At 39.6% G+C, this 22564-nt stretch overlaps 2 protein-coding genes across 15 annotated transcripts in view; one reads left to right on the top strand and one right to left on the bottom strand.

The window, feature by feature from the left end:
- The first annotated feature begins 12 nt into the window (after positions 1-12).
- Positions 13-2986, top strand: LOC140250749 (prolyl-tRNA synthetase associated domain-containing protein 1-like). Its single transcript, XM_072333687.1, has 2 exons — positions 13-194; positions 630-2986. The coding sequence occupies exons 1-2, from the start codon at positions 108-110 to the stop codon at positions 1065-1067; spliced, it is 525 nt and encodes a 174-aa protein (XP_072189788.1). The 5' UTR covers positions 13-107; the 3' UTR covers positions 1068-2986.
- A 482-nt stretch (positions 2987-3468) lies between these two features.
- Positions 3469-22564, bottom strand: part of CCDC88A (coiled-coil domain containing 88A) — a 71285-nt gene continuing 52189 nt past the window's right edge. For 2 of the 14 annotated variants that reach the window (XM_072333673.1, XM_072333672.1), the window contains 7 exons: positions 18668-18751; positions 17445-17648; positions 17070-17141; positions 16349-16435; positions 15921-16001; positions 14785-15050; positions 12156-13228 (listed from right to left, as the gene is read on the bottom strand). In XM_072333673.1, coding sequence (XP_072189774.1) covers positions 12218-13228; positions 14785-15050; positions 15921-16001; positions 16349-16435; positions 17070-17141; positions 17445-17648; positions 18668-18751 — 1805 coding nt within the window. In that variant the 3' untranslated portion in view covers positions 12156-12217. Of the gene's footprint in view, positions 6851-7416; positions 7517-12155; positions 13229-14784; positions 15051-15920; positions 16002-16348; positions 16436-17069; positions 17142-17444; positions 17649-18667; positions 18752-22564 lie in introns of those variants that run through there. The other 12 variants (XM_072333679.1, XM_072333678.1, XM_072333680.1 and 9 more) reach the window with 12 other exon arrangements.

The following is a 22564-nucleotide window of genomic DNA, read 5'->3' on the forward strand; positions in this document are numbered from 1 at the left end:
GCGTGGGGCGGGGCTTCGCCTCACGGCGCCGATTTCCGCCCTGCAGGCGGGTGCACCGCGCTGCGCCTCACCGCTGCTCCGCGCGTGGGGGACGGGAAGGTCTTGGCATGGCGGCGGAACCGGGGCTGCGAGAGGCGCTGGAGCAGCGGCTGCGGGATTTGGGCATCACCGTCACCACCGCGGAGCACCCGGAGGTGGGGCCGTGCGGCGAGGCCGTGGCTGTGCTGCCCAGAGCTGCGGGCGGCCTTGCCCGAGGCCGCGGATGAGCTCTGGGCTGCGTAAGGGGGGAGGCAGCCGGCCCGCAGCACGGGTGGGCCTTTGGGGTCCCTTCCAACCCACCCGCTGCGTGTACAGAGCGACCGAGAGGGGAAGCAGAAACAGTATGTGGCGTTTTATTTGCGTTCTTTTGCAAAGAACGCAAATTTGGGGGTTGGACTCGATGATCTCTAGAGGTCCCTTCCAACCCCTACAATTCTGTGATTCTTTTAAAATTTCTTCATAAAGGGGTTCGGTTTTGAGGCTGAGTATCGCATTCAGTATTTTCTAAGTGTTTAACTACAGACAGCTGGCAATACACAACGGGAGTCCCACGGGATGCAGCCTCATGCTCTGCTTACTGTGTTTTCCAGGTGTTCACGGTTGAAGAGATGATGGCCCACGTCGGACACATGAAAGGAGGGCACAGTAAGAACCTTTTCCTTAAAGACAAAAAGAAGAAAGGGTTCTGGCTGGTGACTGTACTGCATGACAGGCAGGTGGATTTAAACCACCTGGCAAAAAAACTTGGCCTTGGAAGCGGAAACCTCAGATTTGCCGATGAGAACGCCATGCTGGAGAAGCTGCAGGTGGGCCAAGGCTGTGCCACACCGCTGGCTCTGTTCTGCGACCATGGAGACGTGAGCTTTGTGCTGGATGCTGGCTTTCTGGAGGGCGGCCACAAAAAGGTGTATTTTCATCCAATGACAAACTGTGCAACCATGGGCTTAAGCCCTGAGGACTTCCTGAAGTTTGTGAAATCGACGGGACACGATCCCATCATTGTACATTTCAGTGAAGACATTCAATAGGTTCACGTGGCTCGGCATTGATTCTATAGCATAAAACTGGTGCGAGGAGTCTCACGATAAATGCAGCTTGGAAGAACAGGCCTGCTCTTTTGTGCACTGTAATATTCAGTGGGGGGAAAAAATACTCAACAGAATATTCCTGAGAAGATGTTTGCAATCTGCCAGCATCCAGCAAGATGAAAAGGCATTATATGAATAACGTTAATAAAATGCATCTGTGGAACTTTGTGTGGTACCGGGCTTGAAGGACTAAACGTAGTTTAGAAATAACAAGTTAACTTAAATGGTCTAAACTGTTTATCAGCGTGCAGTACAGACGTGTCTAGGGCTGTTTTGCTTTGCTTTTTTTTACCTGTACCCATTTCTCTCCTGCTCTGTTTCTTTCTTTTTTTTTTTTTTTTTCTTAATTTTCACCTAGAAAATTAGTTGCACTACAGAAAATGCACTCAATTATCTACATTTTCAGTTGCATTTTCTTTTCCCTTTTCCAAAGGGAGGAGCCTTCTGGTAATTGGCCTGTTAGGACAGTGTGCCTCCACAAAAATGGCAGAACATGAAGGAGAACTAAGAGCAGACAGGGAGGAGTTTGAATACCCAGGAGAAGAGCTTTAAGGAATGACAGTTTCCTGCAGGGCTGCGGCATTTCCTGGTGGTTCCTGGGAGGAAATTAAATCCCACCTGATACGCTGTTAGCTTCTGTGCACAATTCCTGCTGCTTCATCAACATCTATCCTTAAAACCAGTACCGTATAAGCGAAAAGAATGGTGTGACAGCAGATAGACTTGAGTTTCTCCCTTCAGGAGATGGGGAACCGACCATATGAGTGTCTAAATGTTCAGAAGGCTGTGGGGAGGCTGAATTGGCTTAGGATGATATATTTAGTACAGAAAAGTATACACCACCACAGGGATGAGGCCAACGCATTCTCAACATTGAATTCCTAGTGAAATTATTTCTCCACTCTCCTTTCTATATGAGTAAAACCCCTTTCAAACACTTCCTTTGTACTAAAGACAGAAGCAGAAAGTCCATGGAGTCCAGCAGCTGAACTGGTCACAAATACCCACGTTAGACCCCAGAGACAGGAACAACATTTTGGAGATGAGAGGTAAAAGGGCTTTTAAATACTGCCCAATGAACATGGCTGTGGTTGAAGAAAAATGCCCAAAGGCAAGCAGCAGGATGAGCACAGGTGGAAACGGATGAGGAAAAAAAGAAGAGCGAAGAAAACCACAATAATAAGCACTTGTGGTGCTTATTAGCATTTGCTACTGCATCTTGCTACAGGATGCAATACTAACAATGGCAAAGAGGGACGTTTTAAACAAACAAGGAAACATCAGCCAGTTTGACTCAGTTTCATTAGGTAAGGCCAAAACAGCTCAGTGAGCTGAGGAACAACATCCAGAGTTATTTCCCCTCACTGATCAATGAACGGCCTCACAAACTCCAACCTGACAAACATGCTTCTAACACAGGCAGACAGTGAGGTTTGTTGTACCCTCTGACTGCCACTCTGCCTTCCCTTTATCCCTTGGGGCACTCATGAGTTCTCACTTCCAGACGGGGGAGTAAAAAACTTTTTTATTTAAAGCAGAAAGCTTTAAATAGATAGTAAGTTGAAAAGATGTGCACAATAGCAGATACCTACACTTCACCAGTCCATAGATCTGCACAACTTAAAACTACTTTTACTATCAGAACTTCTGAGCCTTGTTTCAGCAGAAACAATCATCAAGCAAAACGAAAGCTCCAGATCCTGCATTTGGCAGATCTGCCAGGAATTCTTAATGTATTTACTATGAAATTATTCGTGTATCTTAAAAATAATACTGCAATAAGTACACAAGTCTTTACAAACAAACAGCACGGAACAAACTACGCAGCGCCCAGAGTATTTCTGCTACAGTTTTATAGGTTTCCTTTCAGAAGAAATACTGAACACATCACCAACCGAGCACAACCACCACTTAACACCAATATCCTTTCAGTAACAGCAGTTTCCAGAACACGTGTGTTATCAATGTATGTACACAAAATAAGGATAAAAATTATTTGGTTTGGTATTTTAATAACATCATTAATAAATGTATACAATGGCAAACATAAAAAAAAAAAATCAATATGTGAAGGAAATTACTGTTTTAAATAAGAGCTTCTTAAGTTTTGTTTCACACCTACGTACATTCCTTTAAGGCAGTTTTATTAATATCAAAGCATTATTTACATATACGTTATCATCTACCTCTAGGAATCATCTGTGAACTCTGTTGAGGCCGCACCACATCTTGGACAAAGTTGGGAACGTTGCTAAATAACAGCAGACTATCAGCAAAGCAAATGGAAATTCTACATTGTACAGTATTAAAACAAAGTCTGTAAACTTGAATTAACAGTGACACGTTTGGCAACTCAACTTTTGCTGCTAACAGTGATGTGCTCTTCTTGTAGGCTGCCCCACAGCCACTGTGCTGCTCCCCTGGGAGGCCGTGTTTCACAGAACCCCTTGGTGGTTCCCAAATTACACTGAGTGTTTGGTTTATAGTTGTGTGGAAAGATGAGGTGCCTTACCACCAGTTTGGAAAGAGATCTGTATCACAGTGCAGAGCACTTCCTGTATGCATTCCTGCCTTCACAAAAGCATGAGGATTCTTAGGGTCTGATCTCAATGAAAATGTATCCCTGGTGCTACTTTAGTGTAACTTGGCGAATACAAACCAAAATCCCTCGCTCTCCCTCTGTGCTGATGCTGGCCCAGCAGCTCAAACCCTACCAAGAACGGTGCAGGGGACACCAGCCAGCACTCCCGGCACACAGCTCTGACCTGTGTTAGTGGGATGAACTCTGCTGCCACATCCCCACATTCCTGTTGATGCTCTCAAACAAGGGAAATGCACTTAGGTTTTTGGACAAAGGCTTTTCACTTTCAATACATAGAATTAGTTGACCAATAACTTTCACATTTGTGACTAAGCATCCCAGCCATGATGGAACACTCTGGACAACTTAATGAATACAGAAGAGACAAAAAAATGAAAGGCCAGAGGAGTCCCCGTGAAGGAATGACACAGCCACGTGTAGTGAGGGCAGAAGGCTGCAGTGTGCCTGGCAACATGACACACATCAGCCATGGCAATATTCCCAGGTCTTTGAGTATGCAGCAAGCCAGGGCGCACACAGCTGCACAGATACTGCAATAAAACAGTGTTTGGCACTATGGGTTAATTCAAGACACGTGAGCCCTAGAAACAGTGACACTACAAATTGGTTAGGGTTTAAAAGTTTCAAGTGCATCAGTCCTCTGTTGCCAAGGAGAGGTACTGGAAGAATGCACCAACACTCGGGCCCTGAAACAAACCTGAAAGTAGCAAAATTAAGAATTAGTTTCCTAGTATTTACTTATCTAAATTATCTTTCCTAACAGCTATGACTTTAGTGAGGGCTACTGACATGATCACATGTTGATGAAACTCTGTAAGGCAAGTTTTCCTTCGGTCCCTATGGCTATGCACGGGAATGGCAGAGAAAGCTGGTCTGACAGCATGTTTTTATTGCTTACAGTAATTTTACTCTGAGAGCACACCAGGGCTCTGTCTGGCTCACTCTGTACTGAGGAAGAACCTTGGTAATACCTGAGCTCTGACTGCACACAGGGACACAGCAGTACCTGCAATACAGCATGTGACACCTGGAAGCTGTCACTGCAGCCTGGAGCACCCTGAGTCCTTCGCTATCAATTACAGCACAGGAAGTTATTCCATGTGCAGATGACCTCAGACTGCCCGCAAAAACGTTCTGGAACTGGATGTCAGGAATGCTCTGGGCTTCAGGTCGCTCCTGGGATCATTGAACTATGGCAATATTCTGCAAAACTCAGGATGCTGCCTCTGAAAGCAAGGAAAATCTTGGCACCAAGAATAAGGGGACCAGAATGAGGCACTTGCATGAGTTTGTGCTGAAATTCAGCTGATGAATATAAATACCAGAAACGTCATTAGAGGAAAAATAAAAAAAAAAAAAAAATCAAACTCCTCTAAGGTGTAGAGCTGCAAAGTTTGTCCAAGTTTCAGGGGGAAAAAAAAGTTTAAACTCTCCATGGAAAAAACACTCAGGCAGAACCAGGCATTTGTATTGCCAAGACAAAATAATCCATTTGATGGAGACCTTGTAACATGTTCGATCATAAAGAAGTATTTCAGAAGGAAGTCACTTTCAGGAAAATAAAATTTCCAGTTCTAAAGCTTATTGGACTTACTTTTGTTTGTTTTCTTCCTCTTCCTTTTTTGACAAAATTTCAGTAAAATAAGAGACAACTTGCCAGTACGCTTTTAAATCTGCAGGACTGAGTTCTCTCTCCAGTCAAAAATTATTTCAGGGATAAAAAATTATCCCTGAAAGCTTGATAAATGGCAAAACCTGGAAACCTTGAGAAAAAAAGATGAAATGAAAGGAGCTGCAGTTGCCGTATCACAGTCTGAACAGCAGTGTGACCCTTTTACAAACACGCTGCAACCCCAGTCCTGAGCCATGCTTAATTTACTTTACTCTGAACACAGTTGCAGTGGGAGATCAGACACAAGGAGGTTACACAGCTAATGTGACCCTGAAGAACAGAAACATGAACGTGCCCTACTGTGTTGAAATAAAAAAGGATTACAGTAATGTCAGACCTGCTTGTTAGTTCAGGTACACTTCCTTTGAGCTTACTGCAAATGCTTCCAAAACAACCACCGAATGTACCAATTACACTTGTTGACTTTAATATAAGTCAATAAGCAAGAAAATGTATCTTACAATAAAACCTTAAGAGGAATTGATTGTAAAATGCATACATGTTATTTCCTGTGTTGTTTTCTTTTTGCTGTCAAGAAACCACCTAAGCTGCAATCAAACTCATGTCAGAAGGCCAACAATACAAGAAGAAATCAGTCAGCACAAAAACACGGTATAACAGCCTTCTTCTGGAAATGCCATTTGTTGAAAACAGCCTTATGCTAAAGTAAAAGTTACAGAAAATCAGACCTGACAATTTCCCGCCAAAGGCATCTGAACATGGATATGCAGAATAACTTGGGAATGAGAAAAACGCAAGTAACAAACATTTTCTATATTACACGATTATCCCACAAGCCCCCACATTTGTTAGTTATCAAATATTTCCATGTATGTAAACAATTTTTTGTTCCCGCAGTACGCAACAAGAAGAAATTAACATAAACCTTATAAAGAGCTGTTCCATGCAGATTATGCTAACCAATAAGGCAGGAAAGTGCCAGTAAGCCGGGAGGTTTTTGTATATACAGTCGCTTTCAACAAAATACTACAGCATTTATTGTAAATTTACAGAAGTTAATATAAACTGCGAGTTACGGGTTGGGTTTTTTTTTTTGACTAAGTATTAGCAGAAGCTTAAGCAAATCAGTGGCTAATTTCATAAACAGAAGGTGAAAGAAGTTTGTTTGTTTTTTTCCTGGAGTAATTCTTGAGACCTTAAAATCCTTGGTCCTTAGGGAGATGAAAACTGTCCTTTATTCAGATCTTAACAGTGCAATGTGCAATAATTCCTATGATCATCTACCAATTTTCGGCAGCAGACTCCAGTAGAGCTCCTTGATTCAAGGAAGGAAGGAAGTAAGGTAGGTAGCTTTTTATTTCTTGCCTGCTCTAGTCACGAAGGATGTAAAAAATTCCCTTAATATTTATTAATGATTCCTACAGTTGCTGTCTTGTTTACTTCAGAAATAAAGGCTTCATATTGAGACACGGAAGGACACTTTTCTCTCTGTGTTGAAAGGCAGAAAGGTAGAGAAAAGAACGTAAGAAAAGCTGAAGCGCAGAGGTATAAAATACAGAGTTAAGTCACTAACAGAACTAACAGCACTAACAGCACACATCAAGGATGTTTTAATCACATCAAAAGGAGGACAGAATGCCAAAGACAAGCTTTATCAAAAGGCCGCTTTCTTATACGATGGAATATTTTGCAAAACAAAATTGTTTTAACTGTTCTTTTGGACTTATCTGTCCCTTTCTAAGAACTGACTTCACTATTAGTGCTTCATTTGCCTTTGTTGTACTTTCTTCTTCAAGATAAATTTGAAAACTGAAAAAAAAATGGCATCTTTACCGGCAAAAGAAAGGCTCAATGGGACAAAGTTCCCTACCTGCACAGGCAAAACAACTGCACTAAAACAACACATTCTGGCTTAACTAACAAGCAAGATAAAGCCAGTTAAGCAAGCAGTATTTACATCTGGTTAATGCCATGTGCGCTCATTCTTACGTGTAATGCTGTTAGTTTGTTGTAAATGAAATTAAGCTCATTTACATTTTGGGAAGAAAACTCACCACTTGGCCCACATCTCATGTAGTGGGTAATAGATTTAGGAGCTTTGTTGCTCCCTAGACCTGCATTTTGAATTTCTGCTTTCTGGGATAGCTTCCACATCTGCAGAGAAAAGCATTTCATATTATTTATCACATTGATCAGGACAAGAAAAAAACCCTTATGCATACATTCATTCTACTTATCGGTAGAGCAAAAGGATATACAAACATTTAGGGCTTTTGGAGAGGACAGAAAAGAGGGACAGAAGAAACTTATGGAAGTGCCTACTCAATGACAGTCATTAAAGTTCATCTTAGCATTCAGAATAATAAGGTACACTTTTCAAAGCCACAATCAGATATGTTCAACTTTTATATACACTAAACCTATAACTCTGCCTGTATGATTAGAAAACAATATCATATTTTATCAAGGCTGACAACCTAGTTGAGAACTTTACTCAACTTTTCCTTTATTTTTGTTTAACCTTGTTCATATTTACAGAAACGTTCACATGTAATTCTGCTAAGCAGAAAATTATCTTTGCATGCAACAGCTTGAACATGCAAAATGCAGTATCTGAGTTCACTATTCACTCAAAGCAAAGCATCAAGCAAACACTTAATGGCAAGCAAATCATGGAACCTGAGCAACCACCCCTTTTAGGCTAGCAGCTACTATTTAGTGTCTATAATTACCATGCAGAGTTCTACCATCCTATTTTAAAGGCAGCAGGGACCAGGGAACGAGCAAGTGCGCTGTGCGTTTGACAGTCAGCCACCTCGATGGATGGCCAAGGAGCAGCAGTGACTGGATCTGTAATGAATCTCATAGATTCTTCCACTTCTTATACACAGACCAACAGAGACACTCACGACATACGTGTTACTAGCACATAAAGACCAAGAAATAGCCAAGTAAATTAAGTTTACTAAACAGTTCCTATTACACACAAAAGCATTCATTTTCTTTCATAAACTAGGAGCGTGCTTTTCCTGCTGCAGTGAACCGAGTGGAGCAAGAACAGGAGCAAAATAATCATCATCTTCAGAACTGAAGTTTAAATCACGAGTTTATAAAATAATGCAAACCAGTAGCTTGGGTAGGACAAGATTTGTCAGAACTCCTCATCTGTAAGAGGATACAGATACCAGCATAACATTCAGCTATTCTGAAGCCTTTTGTCTTAGTGAAAGCAGCTGTATTAGTGCTCCCTCCTCTTGGGAATAATGCAAAACACAGGCTACAAGCATCAAGCATCAGGTATAAACACTATCAGAATTGTTTTGTATGTGAAAGTTTATTGCTGTGGAAATAAACGAAGCAATGCAAACTGAAGCACCCCACAAGCTGTGGCTGGAAAAATGCTTCTTTTGTTCCACTGAAAGCAAGCTTAACTACACTCCACAGGGGGAGAACCCCTAGGATTTCTCTTTAGGCTGGCTTCCCTCATTACAATCACTCATTACAATTAGGGACTAGTGCTTGTGCAGGAAAGTTCATAATAGGCATATATCTGGAGACAATACTGCTATTTTTCACTATTGTAACAGTCTAAAGGACCTAAGCAAGGTAAGGCTTCCACACAAGAGCTAACAGCATGTCTGAAACCTGAAGAATTCCTCAAACAATGACAACTGGATCTAAATAGAAGATACTGTCTCTAGCTACAGACCTTGTCCTGATCATTAAGGATCTTTGCTAAGAGAAACAACCTTGCAGTCAGGTAGGAAAAACATACTGGAGGCACAGAATGAGTTCACACAAAGTACTGGTAATGCTACAAAGACTGAAATTAACTCTTCTTCAGATTTGAGGCCGTGTTGTTATTTCTGTTTTAAAGGGTGAAAATTTGAAGGGGAAATATGGCAACGATGAGCACAGCGCACTGTGAAAAACACATGAAAAATCATCAGCCCAATAATAATAGATGCCTGCAAGCATGGTAAAAGATGGCTATTTTATTTTTTGAAACAATTTTCTGCTCTACAGAATGCCTTCAATAAATCCTTTTTTTTCCCCTCCTCCTACTCCTTTTCCTCATCTCAAAAAGTAATTGAAGGTCTAGATGCACCCACATGTGCAGAGGGAGCTGGCAGAAGCGACTGCCAAAACCACTCTATCACCTATGGAGGGTCAGGGAGAACAGGAGAGGCTGCTTGAAGACTGAAGGACAGCCAGTGTCACCCCAATCTTCAAAAGGGGCAAAAGAGGTCATGCAAAGCTACAGGCCAGTCAGCCTCACTTCTGTTCCTGGAAAGTGATGAAACAACTTATTCTGGAGGTCATCTCCAAAGAAGTAGAAGAAAGGAATAGCCAACATGAGTTCAGCAAAGGGAAATCATGCTTGACCAATCTGGTAGCCTTCTGTCATGACTAGCTGGGTAGATGAGGGGAGGGTTGTGATCAGCAGTCCAGAGTCTGGTTGGAGATCAATAGCTAATGGTATTCCCCGGGGGCTGATACTGGGTCTGATCTCATTCAATATCTTCATCAACACCCTGGAAGAATGGACAGAGTCAACCCTTAGCAAGATTGTTGATGATCTGAAGCTGTGAGGAGTAGCTGACCAGTGATACCAGAAAGCTGTACTGCCATTCAGCAAGACCTGGAAAGGCTGAAGAACTGGGCTCACAGGAACCTGAGGTCAACAAGGGCAAGCGTAGAGTCCTACATCCAGAGAGAAATAACCACACATATCAATACAGGTTAGAGGATGACCTGCTGGAAAGGAGCACTGCAGAAAAGGACCTGTGGGTCCTGGTGGCCATGAGCCAGCAGTTTGCCCTGGTGGCCAAGGCGGCCAATGGGATCCTGGAGTGCATTACAAAGACTGTTGAACAGCAGGTCGAGGGAGGTGATCCCCCTCAACTCTGCTCTGGTGAAGCCACATTTAGAATACTGTCCAGTTCTGGGCTCCCCAGTTTAGACAGAAATCTTCTGCAGAGAGTCCAGCAGAAGGCCACAAAAATCATTAGAGGCATGAAGCATCTCTTCCTCATAAGGAAAGGGTGAGAGACCTAGGACTGCTCAGTGTGGAGATAAGGTGGAGAGAGGATCTTATCAACACTCATTAATACTGAAAGGGCAGGTGTCAAGCAGATGAGGCCAGGCAAGCTCTTTTGGTGGTGCCCAGTGACAGAACAAGGGGGAACAGGCACAAACTGGAACAGGAAATTCTGCTTGAACATGAGAAAGAGGCTGCCCTGAGAGGTGGCAGTGACCTTCCCTGGAGAAAATCAAAACCTGTATGGACACTTTCCTTGAGACCTTCTGCAGGGAACCTGCTTTAGCAGGAGGTTTGACCTGGGGGATCTTCAGAGGTCCCTTCTAACCCGTATGGGTCTTTGGAAGAGCTACCTCCACATTTAATTAACAGTTCTCGTGTATTAAATGGAGACTTTAGAGACCAACAACACAAAGGACGTCTGCTGCTTTCTCTGAAGGAACTGTTTTTTTGCATCACTTCTACTCCTCCTTAGTTAAACACTGGGGAATTTAAGTCCATCACCCACAGCAGCAGCACGACTGCAACAGAACTGCTGACAAAATAAATTCAATTGGAAAATTCTGAATAGGTTTTTCATTATTTCACATGTATATATGAGTGTATATATATATATATATATGTTATAAATATTTATCATTGCAAAGTTTCAAGAAATTGCTTGAAACCATGGTTTAAGACATCACTTTCCAACATTACTGTTCAGCTGGTTGCCCAGAATTTAATGAGTTATACACTTGAATTCATAAGCAAGTTCTGAATTACTTGCCTCCTGCAGCACTAATATTTAACAGTTTTTGTTACTCTGCTATACATCTTGGTTCCTATTACACGAGTGTTATTTATATTAAGAAGAAAAAATGAATTTCCAACATAATCAATACAAGTTTATTACCATACAACACATGGATTCTCAGATAAGGGTGTTATTTGACTCCTAGTGAAACAGCATACTGCACCACATTTGTACACCAGATGTGGAAAGACAACATATATGAATGGGAAAAGGTGGAAACGGTCATTTTTTCACTGTGAGTGCTACATGTTGTTCCATTGTCACCTCTTAAAAAAAAAAAAAAAGAAAAAAAAAAGATCATTATTTTAAGTTTAGAATTATGAATGGTAATTCTAATTACTTACCAAAATATTTAAACATTAATATGAAACGTGAATCATTTTTGTGCAAGACAAACTCACTGAGTTACTGGATTATAAGTTGTTTCTTGAGCAGAGTGACACACGGGAGGTGGTATAAATGTTAAGAGCAAGGAACAGAGCAAGGGAAATCTCTCTAAATCTCCCTAAATGCTTCTTTTCACTGGTACAGGGAAAAGGTATTTGTACTCCAAACGCAGAGTCAACACGTTACTGATCAACTGGAAGCATAAGCGCAACTGAAAGACACAGTCTTTGCACTGACAATGCTGTAGTTCACTGTGCAATTTCTGGCTACACAGCATGCGATTGCTTTTAACATGCATTCAGTTACGTACAGGAAAAAAAAAAAAACAAAAACAAAATATAATGGACAACAATTAAAATATAGCTTGCATTATAAAGGTTTTGAAAACATGCAAAATATATACAGCGCAATTAATGTTTCATGCAAACTTGGACGAGGTTACAATTTTACATTCGAACACATGCTTGAGCACACAACTGAGCTGTGTGCCACTGTTCCTAGGCAAAAAAAATAACCCACAGATTTAAATGAAGTTACTTTTTCATTGTAGTGAAATTCTAAGTCCAGCAGACATTCAACAGAGCACCTACGTGTCCTATATAATTATATATTTAGTAATACAATTTTCTTATCATACACAACCATACTCATACCACACAGTTTTAGTATCTTCAGAATCAAGAAGCAGGGACTCTGCCTCATGTGTGTTCACACAGCTGGTAGGAACAAATTCACTACTCAGAGCTGACCACAGGTCCCTATTAGCAGAGTTCTGATTGGTAAAAGGCTCTTCCTGATTTTTTGGTACAAACTTTGACAGGTTTGCCTGATCAGCTTTTGACGGAGACCTTGGAGGCAATCCACTTATGTTACTAACTAATTCAGTGTTAAGGGATAAAAATGGCTGCAACACAGTAAAAGATCCTGCGCTCTCATTACCAGACAGACTGACTTGATCATCATACATATTTGTACTTAAAAAAGCTTTCTCACAAAAATTGGACCTTTCCATCCTTGAAGTCTTAGGCATATCAGAGTTGCAGACTAAGTTATGTGGTTTAACTGTATTAGTTGCACTGCTTTGTGGAACACAATCTACTCTGTAAGCCACACAGTGAAAAAAATGAGAGGATAACTGGTGTGCTGAGTACTCACTAGATGTTGCTGGAACACTTCTGTCAGCGGTGGATGTTGCTGGATCACTAGAAACAGGTTGCCTAATGTCCTTAGACAAAAAATCATGAATGCTTGTCCTTCGAGTAGTTCCTTCTGCTGTAGAAATCACACTGCTTGCACGAGGTAAGGTGGCATAAGGATTGCAGTCCCTTGATTGTTGCTGTGATACAGATGTTTGCATCTTTTCTTTCACTGATTTGGCCTTCCCTTGAGTGCCTGATGTAAATTTTATTGGAGAGCTAGTAAAATAGGCATCTTCTGTTTTACGAAGGCTGGGTCTCACGAGCTGTTCTGGTTTAATGGATCGTCCATCTGAGAAATGAACCGGATTTTTTACGCTCGATGACCTCACAATTCCACAACCAGAAGATGCCTTTCTTAGCTTTTCCTTTCCTGTCAGCTCAGATGACTCAGATAAACTTCTCATTACTTCATCTAAAAGATTCTCTTCACTCCCAGATTTCATCTGTCAAAAATACCAAACGTATTGCAAATGTACAGCTTGTAATTTTTACTTTTTCCTTCATTAATCTTTGAGGACACAGAAAAATTCTCAAAATGTCTTAAAATATAAAATCTTAGAACTGAAAGTGGTATTATATCTAAATGCTTATGAGTTTTCCACACAGGTTACTTACAAGCAAGTTAAAAACTAGGTTACCACAGCAATCACAGCTACTTGGAGTTAGCACCCATAGCACCAAATAGTGCAAAAGCTGAGAACTTCAAGCTCATCTTCTCACCCACTTGCTGTCTGCCACCACCCATCACTACTTTGCTAAGCAATTTCAAATGAGCTACCATTCTAACTTACACTGACAATACGGAGCTAAAAGCTTACAATCTCTGCACACTCAAACAATAAAAGACAACCTCAGAAAACAATACAAAGCATACAGAGCTTCGGTGGCTGAATCTGGATGGGTTTCAAAAAGTTATTTTTGTAGAAGAATTCAGAAATAGAAAAAAAAGAAACAACAGCATATTCTATTTACAGACTTAAAGACTTCATCACTTTTTGAAACGATGAAGGAAATAATTTGGAATAAATCTTTAAGATAAATGCTTTCAGGAAAGGCTCTCGCAGAAGGCTGAAGGGAGAACTTCTGAAGACCCTTCCAGCCTGAATTATTCAGTGGTTCTATGAAATGGATTCTTTGATTCCTGAGCAGCAGTGGATTAGATTTGATAACTCAGGTGGTCCCTTAGTTCTGTTTCCAGAATATTATTTAATGTTTTAAACAGATGAAAAACAAACAAACAAAAAACTTAATTACCACAAACATCTTGCCAGAGAGATCACAGGTGCTACATCATTTTTAAGTAGCTAACAAAAAATTCAGGGATTCAAGGCACAGACTATCCCAATCAATTCAGATGTGAATCTGTATGTTTCCGTTATAACTGTGTAACTAAAAATAGGTGGAAGCTGATCCTTACCCTTAGGCCCTATCCAGAGTAAATGCCTCTCCTTACAGTCTAGAGCACTCCTAGGCTTCCAACAGATCTACTTGAGTGACAAAGGAATTAGAACAGCAGCAGAGACAAGAGTGATTCTGTGCTTCAACAAACTGGCACTGATTTTAAATAACATTCTCTCCTAGATTTCAGTGAGCTCCAAGGCTAGGTGTTTTGCCCAGTGGTGTTAAATAAGTAAGTAAACATGAAACCACCAGATGTAAGACAACAGCTCCCACTGAAGACAAGAGCTGAACTGGAAGATGCACAGCAAGCTTTCTTTGAGTTTGTGGTCTTCCAGCTAAATCCTGATGAGCGTACCACGCATCAGTGCACCAGATAATCGTGTGCAGTAGAGACTGACGCTTTTTTATCTACCTCAGCATCCTAGAGTCAAACTGCAAAATACAGCAAGTATGGTTTACCAGGAGACAGCCCACACTACTAAATGCAGAGTTTCCACAAAGTTCTAGAGCAATTCTTGTGATAAATATTCTATTAAGTCTATCAATTAGAGTAAATGTTATGATGTAATAACATAGTTAAAATATGTTTTGCACTAACCTCGCTTGAGGTACTTTTGTTGCTTTCTTCCAAGAACTGCTGCAGGGTAACAACTTCACTTCCAGGAGAATCAGTTTTGATCTGTTTTCCGCATCGATCCAGTATTTCAGGTGTTCTTTGCGGAAGCACAGGACTAGACCTTGTATGGCCTTTCAAATACTGAATAGGACTGCTGCTGCTGCTTGACCAAGCATCGTGTTCGTGTAGCAAACTGAACTCTCCACTGCTGTGACTCTGAGGCCTGCTTTGATTGTTAACCACACCTGCTTTTGGGGTAAACAGTATTAAATACTCCGTCACAAAATATATGAAAGCTGTTAAAGCACTGCAACCTTATTCAAACTGGAACACTTTCACATTCAATTCACAATAATCCCATTTAGAATACTGAAACACATAGTTACCCTAAAGGGCTCAAAATAAATACAGTACAATTTCACTCCCCTGACTTACCTCTCATAGCTTTTTAAATGTGGTACAATAGCTTTTGAATTAAAAGCCACCCTTCACTTATCATTTGCACCTCTACTTAATGCTGTATTCTGAGACTAAAGATATGCCTCAGTTCTTGTCTGCAAAGCACACGTTTCAATGCACTATAAATGAGTTTTACATTATACAGAATATTAGAGATGGAATGGAAAGAAAATATTTTCTCCAAAATAGTTCAGAAACAAGAATTTTGGAACGCTACTTCTCCAGGCATATAGCACATATACCAATTTGTCTGTTTTGTGTTGTACGCTATATAGCATTACAGCAGCAGGAAGCAGATGGTTGGATGCTACAGGAAAAATAGCAGAGTAACTCAAATATCTGTTAAAAAAATACATGATTTTAATATAATTTTGGGGGAATATTTATTTTGCAAGATCATTAAATGGTTAAGATTTGGTTTGAAATACTTTGAAACCCACACATTAGTATCACCACTTAAAAATCTATTAAAAACAAATTCTATCGATACTTGAATCTTTCTCTAATTTGGGGAACAAAGGCTGAGGGGTACAAACATAGCTACAGAAAAGCATGCTACATTGCTCGTTTTGTTTTGGTTTAGTTTTCAATTCAAGCAAAAATTCCTACAGAGAAAATAATGGCAAAGAAGCAGGAATGTAAATTCACCTACAGCATACCTTTGACTTCATGGAGTGAAGCATTGTTATTGCTATTACTAGTGGATGTTCTGCCACTATCAAGGCTGGCTGGTCTGGAAGCTAATTGGAAAATGAGGAGATAGCATGATGAACAAAATTTTAGCAGATGACAGGGTACCTTTACATTCTGATCACAGAATGCTCTGAGGCAGGAATCATGCACTTCACAGGCTTAGCATGCCCACTGTTAACAAATTGGTTTCTTACAGACCAGAAAGCGAAGGGATTTCCAGGCAGTCCAAGAGGACACTTTAGAAAAGGGCACTACAGGAATAGTGAAGTACAAGGGAGAGGAAGAGAGAAATAGAGTGCATGTTTAGAAGTGGAACAGAGCGGTTAGTGGGAAACCAGGATTTTAAGATGAGAGGAGTGGCATGCAGGAAGTTGCTCGTGATTAGGTCACTTACAACAGATTTGACAGGGAACCTTGCACATTGTTGAAATGCCACGAACAGGAGGAGCAAGAGCATCTGCACAGTTAATATCCTGTACTCCTATCCAATACAAGGGAAATGCACTGTTATTTTATTAGCTTCAAACAAGTTCACACTAACTGTAAGTATTTTCAGAGGGGTTACAAATTCCCCTTCTAAATAATTTCTCACAGCTTTCAATTCATGCCTTTGCTTGAAGAAACCCATAATGATTTTTTATAAGATACATACAGAACACATTTACATCTCACTGAACAAGAAATACTGGCAAATCTGACCAGGTTTTGTTGTTCATTTGTGATTTTTCTTGTTTGGGTTTTTTTGTGTGTGTGTTTTCTTTTTTCTCTTCTCAGGATTGAGATCATAACAGTTTCTTCTATTTTGCAATTAACTCCAAACACAGGTTTTAAGGGCAAAAGATTCTGATCCTGTTCAGATGCACTTCATGTTTTCTACTAGAGAAAGAGAATATTTTATCTGATAGTATTTGAAGAAAAGGATAACCAGAAGAAGCAACACAGATACTTATGCAATCAAGAGGTATGCAAATAACAGAAAGCATGCTCACTTGTAACCGAGCCATTCACTGTTTTGGGGGTGCGGTGTTGTGTTTTGGTCTTTTTTCACCCCCTCAAACATTGTTAACATTCACATAATACATCCTTCAGTAATTTAATTTCAATCTACATCTTACCATGAACTCTTGATCCTGTGCTAGAATCATCACTAATACCTTGTGGACTTACATCTTCAAACGACATAGCATCTATACACAGAGACAAAAGAAGATGTGAAATAAAATGAAGATTATAGATGCACTTATCATCTGTAAGTTCCATTAATAATGTTCAAATCAATCGAGTTTTACTTATGTAACATTATGTACGCACAATCCTGACATTTTCTAATTATAGTTATTATAACTGTTCACTGTCATATCACCATAAGTCACTTATTCAGGTTGCTTTTTGCTGAAAAAAAATATAAATAATATAAATACAAAAAAATATATACATAAAATTGCTGCTACACATAGACACATCATGGTGCAAAGAGCTTCTACCTATACCTTTATTATTTAGCAACTGCTTGGATCTGAAGCCTGTAGAAGAGTTGGCAGTTGCAAAGTTGATAGCTGTAGTAGAGAAGGCCATAGCTCCCAATTCTTTCCTCCTTTTACCCGCAGATATATCATCAGGACCCTCCAGATGCTCAGAACTACCTGTCCATTGTCCTCCTGCTAGGACCATGGACTGCACCAGGTCATTCATGGCTGGGATGCAAATGAAAGCAAATGATCAGCATGGTCAATGTATTTGCTTTTGTTCTTATTTTATATACTGCAAAATGTACGACAGTTCTCTAAGCATTAAAGTGCATTGAATACCAGAAGGTACAAACACAAGATCATCCATGTTATGACATGCAATCAGCTCAATGATTGAGAAGTACTGAAAGTCAGACACTTCTCCGAGTTCTGTATGGTTCTTAAATCTGATTTTATTAGCTATAATCACCATGCTTGTGCTGCAATGATGTGTAATATGTATTTATATTAGAAGCTTTGATACACTATTTTCAATGATAAAAATGGAACAAATAATACACAGGCAAGGTGCTAACACAATATAAGGTCAACAATGACACAGGATCCTCGTACAGTGCAGGTTACTGCAGGCATACTGTACTTCACATAAAAAAAGGATCTGAAAATGATGACTTCTGATGACATTCACCTTTGTTTCGCAAAGACAGAGAAACTTCTCCACTCCTCATGAAAAAGGAAAATAAATCAATACAAAATTTTGGCAACAACAATCGAAGAGTGACAGACCACCATACAACCTTGCACTACTTTTTCTATACTCTCTTCAAGCAAAAAATTGCAGCGATTTCTTAATAAAAGGCTTATGAAATGTGTAATTTAGAACTACTTACGCTTACACAGTGCACTGTAAACTTATATACACATGCAAAAATGTGTATATATACAAATATGTATACAAATGCATGTAATTGCAATGCACTGAATATATATATGTATATATATCTATATATATATGCATGTGCATGTGAATGTGTGTGTGCACATGTGGACATATATAAGGTATTCAGTGCTCAGGTTTAAAAAAAAGGAAAGAGAAAAGACTCCAGCTCCTTGTATAGTAGCAGGACTTGCACATTGCAAAATTGGAGGAAAAATACAGCGCAGTCCAGGGAGAGGTTAGTGAAAAATTAGTAATGGAAGCCAGTGTAGCCATTTAAAGAAGCTGAACTGTCATAAAGTCTTACACATGGAGCGACGATAGAAGGCCTTCATTTTGTCTTTTTCCTTCGGTCTGTTCCTCAAAAAGGGCAGTCTTTTCAGTGCAACCACTTTTATGTCATAGCATGAGGAAAAACGGAAACAGGGAAATGAAAGAAAAAAAAGGGAGAAGAACAGATGGAAGTTAAATGTTGAAACTAAGGACAGAAATGAATGTCTGAGTTTAAGCTATGTAAGCTACGCTACAAACTATCACTCTTATGCTTCTGTGTGATAATGAAATATGAAAGCTACACCAAAATATGGAAACTACACTGTGAAAACCTTAAGATACTCAGAAACGCACTGAAAACAATGGTGAGGAGTGTATCACAGTTTGAAAGCTCTAACTGCCATCTCCTGGAAAACTACATGGAACTTCTTTGGAGATGGTTATAAAAACTGGTGATAATACTTTTTCTTATGAATGTGAAAAACACATTTATTGAACATAAACAAAAACGTGAAGCAGAAACGTTTTAAATGAAAGTAATTAAGTATAATGTCTACTTTGAAGTATGTTCTTATCTTTTGAAAACAGTAACTTTTGCCCGATGCCTGTGGTATAAAACAATCCTTGTTAATATTTTTTGCTCACTATTAATTATGATTACATCCTGTATGCTAGAAATAATATTGGACCTTATATTGAAGAAGCTACATTTACACATACAGTGCTTTTAATACCTTACTGAATTGTCTGTAATTAAGATGCATCTGTAGTTAGAAAAATGAAGTCAGTATTTACTGGCTGGAACAGTAAATAATGAATCTTTTGGCTGAAAAAACCCCAAAGATTCAATAAACAAATAAAATAGCAGAAGAAAGTACAAACGTGAGTGATGCTGCAATATTTGAGGAGGAGTAAAAGAAAGTTAATATAATATACCAGGAAACAGTTAAAATTACAAGTGGTATTTAAAGATGGGGAGGGGGAAAATTGCTCATCCTTAGATTCAGCTCTTCTCCTTTAGTAACTGATTACTATTCACTGATTAATTCAACTTAAAGCAGCAGATAAATGTGTCAGCTGACTGCAAAGCATACAGGAGCCACATGCAAACAACTAGATATCAAGATCCAGAAAGAAACATAATGGAATCACTGAATGTTCTTATTTATGCAGATGTGAAAGCAGTGCAGAACATTCAGTCTAACCCAAGATCTGCTTCTTTTACCTCTCCAGAGTGACTTTTTGAGACACATGCATTGTCATTTGCCTTGTTTTTCTACTAAGCCAGTAGCTCGTTATACATCCATTCTATTTCATATGTACACATATACATATATTTCATTCATATTTTACGTGTATGTATATACATATACATTTACAAGTGCACAAGAATTAGCCTGAAATCAATCAATCAATCAATCTTTCTATTGTGTTATTTGGTGTTTGCATTTAGAGCAGAATGCTCTGCTGCCTTCAAACATCTCCCAGCAGCCCAAATCGTAGACCAAGAGCAATACTAACCCAGGTAGTATGTACATAGGGTAAAGCGATTGCAGTAAAAAGACTGTTTCTAACAAAATAAAAGAAAGCAAATGTAAACTGAAAAGGCTACATGGGACACAATGCAGTTAAGACCTATTTGTAACCCCTTCTACAGAACACTTTAGATCATTTACTTGCTGTCTCCCACAATTAGTATCTTCTGTAAAGTCCTTTGCAAGTAAGTTCCTTGGTGCCCACTTGTTTAGCCTGAAAGAAAGGTCCTGCAAAAATTCTGGAACAGCAGAGCTACAGCAAAAGCAGATAGAAAACCACAGAAAAGTTCAGCTTAAGGCAGCTTTAGCTCCTCGCATATTTATTCCAAAAACCTCCATAAAACTGGTAGGAGGGCTATCTTAATCTTAGTAATCTTTTATATACAAACTATAACTCTAGTCATAAGCATTAGAAGATTTCTTTCTCTTTTGAGATTCTATGAGCATGATCTTACTTCCGGAGATGAAAATGAATACCTCCCATGCATCAAACCCAAAACCCTCAGTTTGTCATCCCACTGCCATTTGCTAAAAGCAACATGGTGAATTCAGTAATGATAACATAACAGTCCCCACGTTTTGTTTGTGCATAAAGGAAAACACTTGGCAGACATCTTCAGAATGGAGCACAATATATTTCTGTTACTTCTATGATAGTGTAATAGATATATTACTGGATCTACTACTTAAAGATGGCAGCTTAGTAATATTCCTTATTCTGTGGATGCTGTTGACAATCTGATATGTCTGAAGTGGAAGCTAACAGAAGTATTTTTTTTTTCCCCCTTATAGAGAAAAAAACAGTCCAAAAGTTTTCAACACAAAAGTTCAGAATGGTATCCACACAAACCATGTATCAATGGTACTCTCCAGACTCAACCACTGAGTACAGACATGAAAAATGAAGGTCAAACTGCAGTCAGAGCAAACGGTGCCTACAGGATGTAACCCTGTGCTGCAAACATTCAGCCATAAAGGCACACCCCCAGTCAAGGCCTCTGAAACCAAACAAGGGCTTCAGGCTCTCTGAAAGCAATGCAAATCATCCCAGCTGCTGTTTTTCTTGTCACACAGAAAATTTTCCATCAGTAGCAGTAGCAAAATAATTCATTTTGGAATTATTATTTCTGTTTCGCTGACAGAGGATATGGAAGCCCACACATCTTAAGGATCACTGGAGGACACTGAGAAACCCTTGAGTGCATCACTGATTTGTGCCAATGGCAGCAATTTGGGGAATGGAAATTGGCTTCTCTTATCTTCTGAAGGATACATGGGGGGGGGGGTTTCATCTCCCCCTGGGACCACCTCCTTTTACAGGCATAGGAGATTGGTGGAGCCAGGGAAGAGACAAGTTCTGTTCCACAAATGGCCTTCCATTGGTGTGAAAAGCTACAACACCATGCATAGATAGAAGACAATGTAGAGATTTTTTTCTCCCGTTATCTTCTTTTAGTGAAAGCCATTACTGCAGTCACTTCTTTGAGAACAGGTAGGAGACGCAGAAGTTGTTTTGCAGTCTACCAAAATATGCACCACTACTGGTACTTCTCACTGACATATTCTGATCTTAATTTTGTGAGAAACAGGCTGTCCCAGTGAGATTGTCAGCACCAATCTGGCATCCAGTTTATCCAAATACTATAGAAAACTATGGATGCCAGGGTGACATGTAATCGAGGAAAGTAAGGATTCAGAATTAGATCAGCCCTTCCAGCGTGTGGATAAATACACTGCCACTAAAAGCAATATGAACAAGATGCATGGACAGAAAGCTAACAGGGTCTAAATAATCCCAATCCTCTTTTAAGGCTTCATCGGGAGTGCTGCAGAGGCGTGTTCACACCACAAGGTCTCAAGTATGAACACAAAGAAAATGCCCTTCCAGAACACAGAATTATTGATGCACCCAGTCTGAACCAAAGTATGCATGCTTGATTCAACCCCACATGTAAACACATCCACTATAGCTTCACTCAGACCTGAACTCTGTAAGACTTTGAGTTTACATTCTAAAAACGCATAATTTTTTTAAATGCATAGTTACCTGTTTTGAATCTTTAGACACTCTTAACATTGAAAAATATGAACTCCCCAAACCGTCAAGTTGGCAACCAAAGCAATGAAGTCTACCCTCAAGTTTAATATTTTACTATTTAAAAAAGAATGATGTATCTAATTTAAATCTTCCATGAAATAGAGCTCTTAGATGTTTTCAACCTTAGCTAAGTTTATGTAGTAAGCTCAAAAAAATCCCACCAAAGCAGCTTATTTTAAACACATAAAATTCACAGCTGCCATGAAAGCAGAATATCCATCTGATGCATTTTGAAACCTAAGACAAAGAACTTATTTAAAATGTAAAAATGATCGTTATTAAACATGTATTCTGATGC

This window comes from Excalfactoria chinensis, chromosome 3, assembly GCF_039878825.1.
Source record: "Excalfactoria chinensis isolate bCotChi1 chromosome 3, bCotChi1.hap2, whole genome shotgun sequence".
NCBI classification, from domain to species: Eukaryota; Metazoa; Chordata; class Aves; order Galliformes; family Phasianidae; genus Excalfactoria; species Excalfactoria chinensis.